Source organism: Notolepis coatsorum, assembly GCF_963971535.1.
Source record: "Notolepis coatsorum genome assembly, chromosome: 3".
Lineage (NCBI taxonomy): Eukaryota > Metazoa > Chordata > Actinopteri > Aulopiformes > Paralepididae > Notolepis > Notolepis coatsorum.
The window spans coordinates 185,489,947-185,506,247 of record NC_140167.1 but is presented as its reverse complement, the minus strand read 5'-3'; the positions used below and the strand labels follow the sequence as shown (position 1 = coordinate 185,506,247).

Sequence of the window (16,301 nt, the reverse complement as noted above, 5' to 3'; positions counted from 1 at the left end):
ACATCCTTTCTGTCCAGACGCAGCGTTATTAATCACCGGCTCTGCTCCGATGTGGACTCATCTCCATCACGGATCAAACGCTATCTGCCCGTGTTTCCTTTCATTCGCCAGACATCCCTGACACCAGCCATCACCGTGGCTAAAGGAGACTTATGGGAGTGTGTTGAGGCTCAGACGACCTTATGAATGCAGTACATAAGCGCTCGGCGCGCTGAGGTTGATATAAATGTGAGGATTTGCTTTGACACCCGGAGGATCCGTGGGAGCAGCAGACCTCCGGTGTTTCCTGGGCGATGCGCGTGCGTGCGCGCCCCCGACGAGGGCGGGCTCTCAGAAACAATTATCCGCATAACCGCTGGAAATGGCGCCGCATCGGAAGATATAGGCACGGCTCTGATGTTTAAACAGAACGTTCAGCCAAAGCCTAAGTCTATCAATTAACTGTGTTTTTGTCGAAACCCACGGCCAAGATAATATGGCCGATGACCTCAGCTCGTACACGGACGATTTTTTCCCCCCTCCCCTCGGTAGTTAAGAGAAGCCGGGGGTTTCCAGGAAGAGGTGGTGTGTGGTAGTTAATAGGCTTAGGCCGGTCCCCGGTCCTGACCTTTCTCTCTAACAATACCGAGGCCAGCGGGCCCGGGCCTGCTCGGGGTACACAATGACCCGCGGGGCGAAGACTAATCTTCTCCCAGCTCCATCCCTCCGTCCTCCGGCCTCTGGGCCCAGACGGCCTCGGTTCCCGGCCGCTCCTGTTGCTCCGTCTGACGTCTTCCTGCCCGGGACGCCAGTGCCAAGGGCCTGCCGGCTACGCCTCTCTCTCTCTCTCTCTCTCTCTCTCTCTCTCTCTCTCTCTCTCTCTCTCTCTCTCTCTCTCTCTCATCTCTCTCTCTCTCTCTCTCTCTCTCTCACGCTCCGCGGCCTCCGACGCTCCCGAGGCTACCGGGAGTCCCGCTCTATATACGGTAGAATGTTGGGAATGGCGGGAATGTTTGGGTGCCATCGCGCAGCCAACCCTGATACCATAACGCTAAGAGAGCTCTCACCGCAGTCAGCCTATCTACGGGGTAGGGCTGACAACGGGGGGAGGGAGGGAGGGAGGGAGGGAGGGAGGGAGGGAGGGAGGGAGGGAGGGTGAGGGAGGGGGGAGGGGGGAGGGAGGGAGGGAGGTGGAGGGAGGGAGGGGAGGAGGGAGGGGGGTCGGTCTGCCGAGTATTGTAGGGCTGTCATTACAATGTGGCACCTTGTCATTTAAAATGACCCGACCCTGAACCTCCCCAAGTCTCACTTATTGTCATCGACTACAAATAGTGTCGAGAGCCCCGTATTGTTGGGGAATGATCACAGGGACACATGAGCCGCCATGCACAGCGCTCGCCAGTCAACATGCGACATTAAGAGAGTGAGTTTCCCAAAAGCTTTGGGAACAATAACAGTTCAAACACTAAGGATTAACTACGTGCTATAGATAGAAGTGTATTATTGTGGACTTGTGGAGCTCCTCCTGGCACACAGCTATATAGCGTCGGCATTAGGAAGCCTGGCCATACCTCAGTTTGGTTTGGGCTGTCTAATCAGCCATGCCTCCATTCGGTTTGGTTAGTCTAATCATGCATTTTAAAAGGCCCTCTCTCGAGGACACCGTCAATTGGGATAATGTTAGCCTATCTGGCATGCAACAGCAAGAATAGCAAGTGGCACTGCAGTGTCACAAAAAGGTTTCTCTCTCTGTCAAGGACAGATTATATAATGGAATGACCAACACGCGTACGGTAAACGCATGCACACACACACACACACTAAGACACACTAACGCACTCCTCGAGGGTCTAGTCCCTGACGGCTATGAATATCCTCACGACAAAGCACGCCACGGCGGCTGTGGGATATCAAACGCAGAAAGGAGGGGAGAGCCTTGCAAGACAAATGTATACATTGTTCCATTTACCAAACGGTTTGATCTGCGCGGAGCGCGGAGGAGGAAGAAGTAGCTGCGAGTGGCGGAACACTTTATTCTTTCCCCCCCCGAATGTTTGTCTTTCTTTTTCGTGTCCAAGTGATAGATTGTGAAAGGTTGTCCCTTCCCTCTCTCTGCGCTTTGCGAGGGAGTACGACCTATACAAAGATACGTTTGATCTCCCGCAATCCAATCTATATTTCTAGCATTGTCTCAACCCCCCCCCCCCACCCCCCGTCCCCGTCCCCGTCCCATTCCGACTGTGGCGTCTTGAAAGGTCAGGAGTGAAAGGCCATTTGATAACTACAGAAGGACCTTTTGGCTTCATTACGGTGCCTTTCATCTCCTTTCCTGGGGTGGTTAAAACAAAAGCATCGCATCCGTTGAGAGAGGAGGGATAAAATGGATAGCTCCAGAGCCGCGAGGCCTTCTTTTTTTTTGTCACCGGGGGGTGGGGGTGGCGTGGGGTGGTGGTGAGGAGGGGGGTACCCACTGCCTACAAGGAAGCGTTCTAACGCCACGCGTTCCCAGGCGCCTATTAGCATATGTCCACTCAAACTTCTATCAAACCTCTCGACGAGACCCTGAAATCCTATCGAGACATTATTACCACTTAAACAGGTTGCTGAACCAAACACCCCCGAGCATGCACGCGCACACACATGGCACACACACACACCAGCGTGCACGTATACACACTCACACACCTGCACACAGAGCCACAATCACACCTCAATGACACCCACCTCGCCCCGACTGCTCCTTGGCTTTCTCGACGGTAACCTTGGGAGACGGACGGCACCGGCGCGACACTTAACAGCCACTAGTCTGAGAGAAATGTTTTTGATATGCCTGTGTCATTTAATCATCCACATTGTGCCGAGGCCGTGCAGGACAATTTTGCAGGATATTAACTCCCAACTAAAGCCTGGCTTGTATCATTTGTGGGGCCAGTCAAGCAAGAGTCCCGGAGAAGAGACTTCCTCTTCATAGTCGTAGTAATCTAGGCTTCACTGGGCACACACACACACACACACACGCACACATGCACACACAGCTAATATACAAGTGGTATCAGCCATAAAGGATATCAGGATATTAGGCACTTTATAAAAGGCCGTTTTCCGACAATCACAACGGTGAAAGGGACGAGCGTCCTCGCGATCCGCTCGATCCGGCACCGAGGACGGTGAGCGAACGGTAAAGAGGGCTATAGGCGCGGCGTAGCATCACACCGTCTTATATCGCACACGTCCGCGGACGATGTGTGTGCGCGACGCCGTCGAGACGAGACATTACTTCGTCCCTATCCCGCCCCCCCCTCTTCCCCGCCTTGTATTCAACTACTACACCGAAGTTGAGAGATTGAGGAGCATTCGTAAAAATGTCACTTCCGTCTGATCCATTCGGAGCGCTCACATTGCTTAATGGGGTAGGAAATTCATTTTTTCTGCTGAGGGACAGACATGGTGGATGATGTGATTCTATGCAAAATATATGAAGCCATTACTAGAAAAATGCATGAGTTTCAATAGTTGAAGAGGGCGGTGGTGTGGGGGTGGGGGGGGATGGGGGTGGGGGTCTCTCACTGCACGGAGGCTATCCCTATTCTTTACCAGGGAGCCTCGGCGGCGCACAATGCAAAAAGACAGCAATGGCAACTGATGAAAACCATTTTTGTTCCATTACAAAGAACTAGGTCACCCTCTCATAATTGTCAATCATGCAATAAATCTCACTGTGGCACAAATGAATACTGCATTGGAAATGAGACAAAGCTTATTGGCATGCTATGTCAGCTTGACTCAATTCATCCTCCTTTTCACAGAAGACCATTCATATGTGAAGTTGTGTGAGGGTGTCTCTCTCTCTGTCTCTCTCTTTCACACTCTCCCTCCCTCTCCCTCTCCCTCTCCCTCTCTCTCACTGACTCACTGGTCACACATACACACACACACACACACACACACACACACACACACACACACACACACACACACACACACACACACACACACACACACACACACACACACACACACACACACACAGTACACACACCATGGCTCCTAATGTGAAAGTCACACAGGGTTAATGTATGTGAACAGACCATTTCAGCCAAGAGGCGGTTTATTATCATAACCGTGTTTATTTCCATAGAGAACATGTCTCACTGTATTTTCTGCACTACTGTGGAATTACTAGAAAAACAGTGAGCAGCCGCTACAACACACTGCTTTGAAGGCGCCGGTGTGTGTGTGCGTGCTGTACGCTGCGGCTCTCAGTGTCAGCCCGAGCCCGACGGGGCCCGGGGGAAGCCCGTCGGGTACGGCTGGGGTTTGAGACGACGATTCATGCTAATTGGTCGGGTCGGGTCGGGCTGCGGAAGAAATAATTAAAAATAAAAAGAGAATGTCTCTGTGTGTGTATTGACAGTATAGGCTAATCTGCATTTCTATACATGTGAGCATAAATAGCCACGTTTTAACAAGTTGTGAAAGTCTTGACAATTCATTGGCTCCAAATTATTCATTTATTATTTAATTATTAAGGGTTGAGCGTTTAATTATTAATATAGGCTAAATACATACATTCATTAGCCTGGAGAAGGAAGCAGGAGGCCGGCCCGGCGTGTTATTATTAGTCAAGGAGACAGAACGAGAGTGTGTTATTTAATTTGTCTGTTAAGTTCATTCCATTATTTATTTAATATTTAATTGTTCAGGTTTGAAGGCTATGATTGTTAGTTATATCTATTTTTAATATAGTGTTTGAGTTGAGTATCATCTGCGGTATGATAAATGATAAAAGGGCAATTATAATGTGGCAAACATTAAAACATGTACACATTTAATTGCTAACGTTCGGCAAAATTGGTTTACTCTGCTGCTCTCAATGACTAAATCTGTTAAAAACTCAAAAACAGTAGGCTTGCTTACTCTTTCATCCTCTCCATGTATTCTCTCTCTCTCTCTCTCTCTCCATTGCGCATGTGATTTGAGCCACCACCTATGTAAATTGTGCAGCTTTTTCTGGCAATAACCAACTTGTGTTCTGTTTTTTTCCAGGTTTGGACTGAGATGTGATGTGATGAACTCGGGTCTATTCGGTTCAGGCTTGATTCCTTTTGAGAACTCTTAACTCATAGTTAAAAATTATTCTGGTATACATTTTGGCAGCCCATTCCTTTACATTTGACAAGATTGGGGTATTGAAACAATATTTTTCACATATGGCAGATGTAATCTGCTTCAGTGTTGGTTTTATCTCCACCGGGGAGATCATGTAATCGGTTGCATGCATGAATCTGTCTGTCTGTCTGTCTATCTGTCTGCAGCTAATCTCGCAAACTACAGGGACGATTTGGACGAGACATTGATCATGGGCCTGGATTCTGGAATATTTTTCAGACCCGTCAACGACAAGTATTTTATTTGAATAAATTGTATTTGAATTAATTTCCATCATTGTCTATTGAAATACATGTTCAGTCTGAACACCTTTTGAACGCAAGAGGGTAATACTACACAGGTTATATATATATATATATATATTTAAATGTTTATTCCACCAAATCGTTTAATTGTGTGTACTGTCTAATAGTGTAATAGTGGTTGGTAGTGCAATAGTGTGTAATAGCATAATAGTGTATAATAGTGTAATAGGAATAATGGGGGGGGAGATCTGCTTTCATTGGTCTGATTGCCCCACCCCCTACAACTAACATGTAGGCTACTAGAAAAGAAACGGGGGACGGCTGCCGCCCGGGTGGAGATTTGTGCGCTCTGCCGAACGCACCTTTCTAGTAACAGCAACTGCGCGGAATTCAATTTCGGCGGCGTCTCCTGACTTCCTGTCGCCTCGTGTCACGCCAGGTGTGTACAGTGTGGAACGCTTACCCCCCCCCCCCCCCCCCCCCCCCCCTCCGATTGGCTCGCAGGCATCAGGGTCGACACAGCACAGCAGTGTGGCTTCCCTCCGCGGAGTGTCGTGTCGCGTCTCAGAGGACCCCACTGTCACTCTTTAAGAGGGGGGTAATAATAGCCGGGTAGGCGCCACAGCAAGTGGTGGCACAGGCGATTTTGAAGAAACATCAGGGAGACGGTGACATTTGAGTCTGCGAGAGAGAGGGGAGAAACCCAAGCGCTCGCAACCAATAAAGACCCCCACCGACATTCTCCCTGGGCTTAGAGCGAGGGGGAGGGAGGGATGGGAGAGAGAGATAGAGAGAGGGAGGAGAGAGAGAGAAGAGACAGACAGACAGAGAGAGGGAGGGAGGGAGGGAGGGAGGGAGGGAGGGAGGGAGGGAGGGAGGGAGGGAGGGAGGGAGGGAGGGAGGGAGGTGGGGGGGATGTCAGTGTTAGATGAAAAAGTGTTGACCTGCTGATATGGATACCCTGCTCATAACCTCTACAGGTGTGCTATGCCGTCAGGGAGCCACTCTGGGTGTGGCCATCTGTATGGAAAACAGCCAGGATTGCAGACGTTGTCATTTTTTACAGTACAGTATATCACACCGGCTACCGTATTCCGATTGGAATGCTGACCATTTGAATGGTTTCGTATTGAGAAGATACTACAAACCGATCAATAAACAGCCGTGGAATTATTTATTCATACGGTTATTTATTTATTTAACCTGTATCAACAATAAGTGTAGGATCTGCTGAATAAATGCGACTGAAATGCTTTATTTCAAACAAAAACCTATATATTCTTGCATTCTCAACCTAATGTCCTCAGAATTGGTATAGGCAGAGTTATCAAGGCCATGATGATATTGCAGCAATTGTATGGGAGGACAGGTGCATCTGTACACACTAAAGCCTATATGCTTGATTTTGGTCTTTAAACGTATTAACAGAATAACATCATAGCTTGGTAATTTACCAACGAAGGAATAGGAAGTGCATCGATGTTATCAAGGGAATTACAGAAATGAAGATAAAACTGTAAATAAATAAATAATAAATGACTTTGTCTGTGAACTCTGCTTTGACGTCACTGACAGTCCACACACTACATGAGCCAATATTTGTTTCAACAGTATTCAATTTCCACCATTCATGTAATTCTCAATCTGTCTGTACAGTCTAACTGATGCATATCTGGGCTTAACCTTGGGAGTCTCTTTATCCGTAGAACCAAACACAACCGATCAGAACGTTCTCTAGCCCGTCGCTTCAACCGGAAAGTGTCCCTATAACATTTAGGCACATGATTAGCAATAATCCAATATGCCAAATCGACACCATTTCAGTTTTTAGGGGCGAATTCATTCTTCACATAAATACCTCTGGGGCCTTTTCTTGGTTTTTGGTCAGTAGGTATTGACTGAAGCACATGCTTTGAACAGCCATAGAATGTGCTGCTAGTCTCAAGTGTCATTAGCTTCAGGGCTTTTCCAGCTAGCGCCAGGTAAAGATTAGATAACAATCGGCCCTTTAATAGATACTGTTGGAGGCATTGGAGCCAGCCCTGTGCTGCACCGCTCGTCTGAAGCTAACGACAGAAGAAGAGAGAGAGGGGAAGCCGATGTCATTTCCTCTCTGGTTTCTCCTCTGTGGTGTACCACCGAGCCCCAACCAGAAACAAACTTGTTACTGAACCATATGAAACTGATGGCTTAAGCTAGCGTCAATATAAATCATGTGTTTTTTTTCTTTGTCGCAAAGAAGAGGGCTTCCTGTTGTTCCAACGGGTACATGACCTTCTTTAAAATAATAGGTATTATAAGGGAGACATCAATTGAGTAGATTTAGGCACTAATCTCATTAGAAGTATGGATGATTGGCTATTAGGATTATATCAGATATTTGAGCAGGCGCTTGGTTACATGCAGCCGTAATCCTATACTCCTCTAGCCATCTCCTGCCATAGAGGGATGGCACAGAAAGCTCTTATAATGTCCAACAGGGCTTGGTGAGCCAAGAAATCATTTCAATTACATGACATCGGCACAATTGTACTAAGATAAGATGGGATATCACCGCAGGTACGATACACACTACACACACACACACACACACACACACACACACACACACACACACACACGCATGCACACACACACACACACACACGCAGGCACACACACACACACACACACACACACACACACAGAAAAAAAGAAAAAAATCTGGAATGCGTTTCCTACTCCTGCTCAAATAAAGCAAACTTTCTAATAAGGAGAGGGACATCACTTCATTGAAATTCCAAGAGTACAAAGGGCTTTTTGTGAGGTGACATTCCTTCCTTATTACGCTCCAATTATTAAGGAGGAGTCCCCTTGTATTGGGTAGAGAGCTCCAACAACATTGATACCATAGGAATAACAGTGGGCGTGTTTACTCAGGAGAAGATTCATCCCCGATAGCCTCCGTGAAAATGAAGATGGGGGGAGCGAAAACAACTGAAGGAAATTTGTGGAATCCCATCTGAGATCGCTTCCCTGATGGATTCCTCTTCCTGTCAGCTCAGAGCCGAGAAATGAACCAGAGGAAAATTAACTCCTGATACAGCCACGCCGAATTAGACAGGGTGGGGGGAGGGGTGAAGAAGAAGAAGGAAAAAAAACTACACACTTTTTAAGGAATCCAGCCTTGTCATTTTCAATTTTCTGCTCTTTGGACATGCTTGTATTGAGATTCCCCAACATCTCCTCGCCATATCAATCCTAATTAGACAATCTGGGACCACGAAGGATGGAAGCAGAGTTATTTGCATAATTTAATCATAAATACTCAGTGATACATATTTCCAAATGCATTTGTACAATTATCTTTTCATCCTTGGGGCAAAAGTATTAATATGATTAGGCAATAATTCTTTAAAAAAAAAAGAGACAGAGGAAATAAAGAGGCAAAAAAAGGGGGGAAACCAGCAAGTGTGCACTCTTTTTAAACTCCATGCTTTGGGCTATATGAAAAATTAATTAATTTCTGAGGAAAATCAATTTCACTACGTGACCACATTAGACAGAGCCAGGCGAGGGCCCTCGTATTCCTTCTCCAATCAGGAAACCTCATCTGCTCCCTCTAACTTCTGTCAGTAGCGTTTAACATCCTGGAACGAGCGCCGGTGACTTCCGCTATGCTCCCTAAATGTGCCGTAATGTGAGGGAGCCGGTAAAGAGCGGCCGGATCACACCGGCGGGGAGGAAAGGGGGCGAGAGAGAGAGTGGCCCTGAAACCTATTGCCGGCCGCTCTGTCAGGCAATCAGTCTCAGGTGCAGAATCACCCGGCAAAATCACTGTTAACAAAGTCTACTTTAATACGCTTGATAATTCAAATTGACAGGTGGATTTTTAACTGCTATATTCGGCTGTCTATGTATATATAAATTTTTTTTTTTTAAAGTCAGCCTAATATCTTATCTCTCTCTCGTGGTCGGTGAAGGTGGTGAAAAATAGATCGTTTGGATATATTGATCATCGCGGGTGGGAAGGCCTGGCATTGATTTGGTATGATTTTAAAGTGGTTAATTTGGTAGAAGTATAGCCCACACTTAAATTGACTGGTAAATTCTATTGCTGATGCCCGGCCAGTAAAGGTATGCAAATAAGATGGGGGCTTGGACAACTTATGCACCCAACAGGCAAATTAACAATACGGGGCCCCTTTGCCATGCAAATAGCCTCTAAATCCACAAATTATATTGGCTGATATCAAACAAAAGCCCCCCCACCCCCCACCCCCTTTAACAATCTGCAGTTCCGAGAATAATTTCTAAGCTTTAGCTAAATAAGGAAAAAAGTATAATGTACAAATAAAGAAAGATTATATTAATTCTGTTTTTGTGAATTTTCAGGATTATATATATATATATATATATATAGATAGAGAGAGTTGTTCTAATTTGCACTTGTTCCAATTGAATGAATGTCAAGTCAATAAAGCAATTGTTATTTTCAAGGAGACTCTATTTGTTTGCGAAAACACCTTGCCGCCATCTGCCAACTGCACACTTGATTTGAGAATATGTACTGCACCTAATCAAATTTAGCAGAGCCTCTCTGACGGATTAAAAATGTAAAAGGAGAACTTCAAAATGTTTTTCCCCCTTTAGTACAGAAACAACACAGTAAATGCCAATTTGACTTTCAAGAAAGTACTTGAATAAATTTGGGATTTTAAACAGCTTTGTATATCATCATTTCTCTCGCCCTCTCTCTCTCTCTCCCTCTCTCTAATCAGGCATCTGTCACTCTGTTTTTGAAGTTATTATCGCCCTGGCTCCCTCTTGGATGTGGTTGCCGGGTGACGGGTATCGTAGCACCCACTCTGACTGGGAATGATTTGAATGGAATCCAGAAGTCTCCCCTGAGTACCTGTAAACACATCCGTGCCTTGTAGAAAACAAATATATTATAAGAGAGCTCAGCGGAGAGGAGAGGAGAGAGGGGAGGAGAGGAGAGGAGGGGGAAGAGGAGAGGGGAGGAGAGGAGAGGAGGGGGAGAGAGAGACAAGCTGGCACCCTCTGTGGCAGCTCACACTGAGAGCACTAAACAAAACAATTACCGTCATTTGCAAATATGTGTGTTTAGGCATAAACACTCTGAAATAAAGGACCGGGAAAGGGCGATGGCTCCGAGAAGAGACTATGTCACAGCAGTTAGCCTATCAACATGGTGTACCGCAGTGGAACATCCAGTGCCTGCCCTCCCTTTGACAGTCGAGTGAGTTCAGCACGGCTAAAAGGAGACGGGGAGGGAATCTACTTAAAGAAGGAGGCGCGTAAGTGAAAAGCCGTGCCCGTTCCCCAGTGGTGGGACGCAGTCTGGGGGCCGTGCGGTTAACCTTCAGGGGTACACAATGATTGTCAATTAACCGCTGCCTCTCTGCCCTCGTGCCACGACCGGATGGCCCTCGCCACCACCACCACCGAGAGACATGCGATATCGCCGCGCCGCCTCCCCCCCCCCCCCCCCCCATATGTTATAATAACCTTTCCCAGAGTTCAAGTGTCACATGGCAATAAGAACCTTCTCCGTCCCGCCACAGGGAAAATGAAAAGGAAAACAAGAGGCTGTAACAGAGGGGGCTCATGGAGGTCTTCTGGAGGAGCCGGAGTCATAATGTAGGGGAGATTACTGACCCAGGATCAGTGTGGGAGCAGGAGGGGACACGGTTAATCTGGCCCTAAGAGTCCTTAAGACATAGAGGGGGCTGACGATGGCTACATCCCGACACTCTATTAAGAGGGACGATAATTACTGTAATTACGGTGTCCCTTATTAGGTAAATTACACGTGGTCCCCAGCACTCTTCACAATGTAAAAAAAAATTATTATAATTGAAATGTAATTTTTAGATACATTACTGATGTATATGTATGAAATGCAAACCAATAATTTTTTTATATATATTGTAGAGTCTGAGTATGTATATAATATATATATATATATATATATTTTACATATACATATATATATACACACATACATATATATAGACATACATGCATAAATATATATAGATATATATATATATAAACTCAGACTTAACAATCTATTAAAAAAGGGATTGCTTTGCATTTCACATGCTCTGAAAACATAATCCTATAGCAAGCATAATAGGGGACAATTTGACCAGAGCCTGTTTTTTTTCTTTTTCGTCAGCATCAAAACTAAAACAGCAGGATGCAGCGATGTTGCGTGATGCTATTCACATTCACACTGTGTGTAAAATGAGAGTGGTGTTGTTTTTACACAATAGACTCCGAGAGGAGGAGGGGGGGGTGAGCCATGTGAAATACTGAGAGCCATTGTACAGCAGTATTATAGCCTTCATTGTTATCACTCCGCCTCTGTATAAAAGAGTAAAACGACATTGTGGTAATAGAGCGAGATGAAAAGCTAAACTATCGCAGGCAGAAGCACACTGCTGTTGTGTTACCTGGGTGGGTTAACTGGTGCTGCACTGAGAGACTTTTATCTGACAAATAAATCACCAGCCATACAAAAACACAACATCCAACGTATGAGAGGTGAACTGTTTTTCTTTTTGTCTGTGTGGGTTTTTTGGGGGGGGGGGGGGGTTTGGTTTCTTCTCTTTTTTCGACCATAGGGGCCGATCCGTGTGTGTCCTGTTTACTGACACTGATCATTTTGTCAACAGCAATTCAACGACAGACAGCGTAACAGCACACATCCCTGCAAATAAAATCAACTCTTCCTAAGTAACAGAAGCCTCTTATCCAGCGGATGCTTCCACTGTTCCATGATGTAATTCTCCAAATGGGCAGGCGGACGGACGGGCGGGCGGGCGGGCAAGCAAGCAAGCAGGCAGGCAGGCAGGCAGGCATGCAGGCAGGCCGGGTCTGAGTGATTGATTTCAGACCGACACCGGTAGAACCTGGCTGCTTTCAGAGACAATTACAGTCCTCTCCATGTGCCCGTAATAGCCCAGCACTTTACCGTCATTAAAGCGGCGCGAGGCACTGCATTATCCTTTAACCCCATTGCTGGCCATCCCCCCATTGACAACCCAGGGAGTTCAACCGCACACTCCGTCACCTGGAGCACCCACACAGAGAGGGCTGGAGCACTCCAGAGCACACTCTCACCCTCCACTCTGCCTCTACACCCGACGAGAGGGACAAGGAGGAGGAGGAGGAGGAGGAGGAGGAGGAGGAGGAGGTTGGGGGGGGACCTCTTTGACTCCTTCATGCTTTATGTAAATGCTGTTTTAGTGGCAGGGTGCACAGGTGAATTATTGAGACAATTGCTGTTGGGATGAAAATATGGACATGTGGGACGGTGTGTGTGTGCTGATTGTTTCTAAGGAGATGGGATTTATTTTTAAGCGTATAGCACTGTGTCTGTATGGGCTAGATATTACATATTCTGTAGGCAAATCACTCTCTGTTAGCAGTATAATTTGTGTGTGTGTGTGTGTGTGTGTGTGTGTGTGTGTGTGTGTGTGTGTGTGTGTGTGTGTGTGTGTGTGTGTGTGTGTGTGTGTGTGTGTGCGTGCGTGCGTGTGTGTGTGTGTGTGTGTGTGTGAGCATGTGCATTCATGCATGTTCTGTATGTGTAACCGCATATATGATGGCGTGTGTGTTGTGTGTGTGTGTGTGCGTGTGTGTGTGTGTGCGTGTGTGTGTGTGTGTGTGTGTGTGTGAGAGCATGTGCATTCATGCATGTTCTGTATGTGTAACCGCATATATGATGGTGTGTGTGTGTGTGTGTGTGTGTGTGTGTGTGTGTGTGTGTGTGTGTGTGTGTGTGTGTGTGTGTGTGTGTGTGTGTGTGTGTGTGTGTGTGAGCATGTGCATTCATGCATGTTCTGTATGTGTAACCGCATGTATGATGGTGTGTGTGTGTGTGTGTGTGTGTGTGTGTGTGTGTGTGTGTGTGTGTGTGTGTGTGTGTGTGTGTGTGTGTGTGTGTGTGTGTGTGTGTGTGTGTGTGTGTGTGTGTGTGTGTGTGTGTGTGTGCATGAAAGGGAACATACTGTCCGTGGATACAAACTCAGAACAACGTTGAATTACAGAATATAACTTACGTGGAAGCCCGGTGTTTTTACTTGGGACTAACGTGTGACTTGTGACACATCTTATCTATATTCTCCACTAGCGTGAGTCTTTCCATCATATTTGCATTTCTTGCTCATTTCTGGGTAGGAGATCAATATGGAATCAATCAAAATGACAGATCAGATGGCATATTTGACCAGGCTGAACCCATCCTATGAGATTGGGCAATACATCAAAGCACATGAGCAACAGGACACTAAAACGGCCTTTTAATCAAATATTGATCTCCACCTAAATCAACGCCCACATTTAAAGCTTGAGAAACTGTATTTAATAATGTAGGATACTGCATCAACTTGTGCTTGTAAAGTTGATATCATCCCGAAGCATAATAATTTCAATGTTTTATTAAAATCATCAGGGATGTTTATGTTTATGCTTGATTGATGATTTTATATTTGTGTTATAATGATTGCTGCAATTGCTAACATGGCCTTCCAACAGTATAACCCACCACATAAATTAATATATATTATGTACTGTATATATATACTGTATATATACTAGTATATATATACATTATATAATATTAAATTCGAGGTGGTAGAGAGTGTATACCGTGGAAAATAAAGTGTTTAGCATATCAAGCAAACAAGTGTGCTCTATTGGACTGTACTTTCTTTTGAATATGCATTTTAGTGTGTTTACCTATTGAAATCCGTAACTGAAATCATATTATCCCCGTGGCAAGGGCGGACGATATGGCATAACCTACTTTTTCTTCAAAGTCATTTAAAAATAAAGTAGAATTAATCGAGGGGTCCTGTGGTAAAGAGGCATGGGGCGCACAGAGAGAGAGAGAGAGGATGACAGCTTTCGCTCCGGGCTCTATAGTTTCTGAAATTCCCAGTGTTGTGGTGCAGACAGTAGGCCTACATGAACTTCCTTTTCTTCATTATTCCCTTTTTTTTAAGACTTGGAAACTCATTCATTTGAAGTGTAGCTCTATACGTTCAACCGTGTAGTCTTTTAGCCCGATCGAGTAGGCTATACAACCCAACACACACACACACACACACACAAACTTCCCCCAAAACTTTTCCCCTGTCGATGCGCACCCGCCGTGTTCATCCAGCAACAGACCACCATAATGGCAGTTTGCATATCTCACCACACTGCAGTTCAAAAGTGTCCCTACGCAAAGATAATATCAAGGCACGTTGTTACGGCATAATAACATGTGCACTACACCCCTATACCTCATCTTTGCATTTTTGCATTAAAAGGTTTGTATTTTGTACATCATTGTTTGTATTCTGTACTTTATTTTGTACTTTAGATCGTACTTTAGTTGTATATTGTATAAATTGTACAGTGTTTGGTCTTTTTACTATTTTACTGTATGAAGGCAGTACAATCTCAGGGGGCTCGTCGTGCAGAACCAAGCATTACACTCTGTAGGCTACATGTACCGTATATATTATGTGACAAATAAAGCAAAACTTGAACTTGAAACTTGAACATAACGATTTCTCTTGATGCACGTCTATATAGAGAATGGAAAAATGTCTCCCCTTTCTTTTGCCTGTGCGCCTTTTACGCACGGCCGGGCGCGCCGCATTAATAAGACATTTCTTATCCATAATAATAATAATAACCACCACAACAACGCGCGTCTCCATCTCCACTCACCTCGCGTTGGTGCAGTCGTTGTACAGAGTCTCGAAGTCCTTCCTGGAGATGAGCTTGCAGCGGTTCACCCCCGGCTGGATGGCGCCGAGCCCCCGGAGGATGCGGACCTGCTCCACGTTGCACACCACCGGCGTGATCTCCAGCCGCTTCAGCTTGGTGTAGACCGTGTGCAGCCCCCCCACCAGGTGCTTCAGGAACAGGTCGAACGCCTGCGGGAGGCAGATGAGCTCGCAGCCGTCCACGGTGAAAGACGCCACCTTGGCGCCGCGCAACTCGACCATCTTGCACTCGTTGTTCTGCGGGGTGTTCTCCACGGGCGACGGGGTCGAGTAGACGGGCTTGCCGGGCAGAGCACCGGTCGGGGTCGGGATGCCCGGGCTGCCGCCCCCGGCCAGCAGCAGCTCCGATCGGAACAGGTTCTGTCCTCCGGGGGGGAGCTGCAGGGATGGAGACGGCGAGGAAGTGGTCGACGGCGGGGATGATGTGGTCGCGGAAGGAGTGGAGAGCTGAGGCGGACAGAGCAGAGGAGTTGACGGGATCAGAGCAGCCGGTACGGCCATGGTCACCTCACTAGAGAGGGGGGAGAGAGGATCCGAAGTTCAGAGTAGAAAAGACAGTCCTACCAAAAAAAAAAAAAAAAAACGTACGGCTGTTGTCGAGAACCCCTTAAAATGAAAAAATCCACGGGAGTTTTTAGCCCCTCTCTGGTGAGTTTGTGAGTAAAAAGAGATGCTGGAAAGACGTGTTGAGTGAGGTTTTTGGGGCTGTGAGCTGGATGATCAAAGATAGGAGCAGGGATGACAGCAGGAAAATGAGCTGAAAAGTGCAGCACCGCTCAGTGGATGAGTTGTTGTTGTCACAAGGTACAGAGAGGGAGGAGCTAGGGGACAGTCTTTGAAGAACAGATAGTAGTAGACTATAACGGAATAGTATACATTATACATTTACATTTAAAAAAAAGCTTGCATTTGTACTTTATTGTTTGCATTTTGTACTTCACTTTGTACTTTAGGTTGTACTTTAGTTTGTATATTGTATATTTTTCAATCTCAGGGGGCTCATACAGAACCAAGTATTTCACTGTAATGTACATTATATATGTGACAAATAAAACAAAACTTGAACTTGATTTATTAATGTGTTATATAATCGCGTTTGACATTGACAGGCTGA

The 16,301-nt window shown here is 46.0% G+C and overlaps 1 protein-coding gene across 1 annotated transcript in view; it reads right to left on the bottom strand.

Moving 5' to 3' along the window:
• Positions 1–15,918, bottom strand: part of dachd (dachshund d) — a 129,559-nt gene extending 113,641 nt beyond the window's left edge. The window contains exon 1 of the mRNA XM_084311471.1: positions 15,129–15,918. Within this exon, the coding sequence (XP_084167597.1) occupies positions 15,129–15,688 (560 nt within the window). The 5' untranslated portion in view covers positions 15,689–15,918. The remainder of the gene's footprint in view (positions 1–15,128) is intronic.
• Between the last annotated feature and the right edge of the window lie 383 nt (positions 15,919–16,301).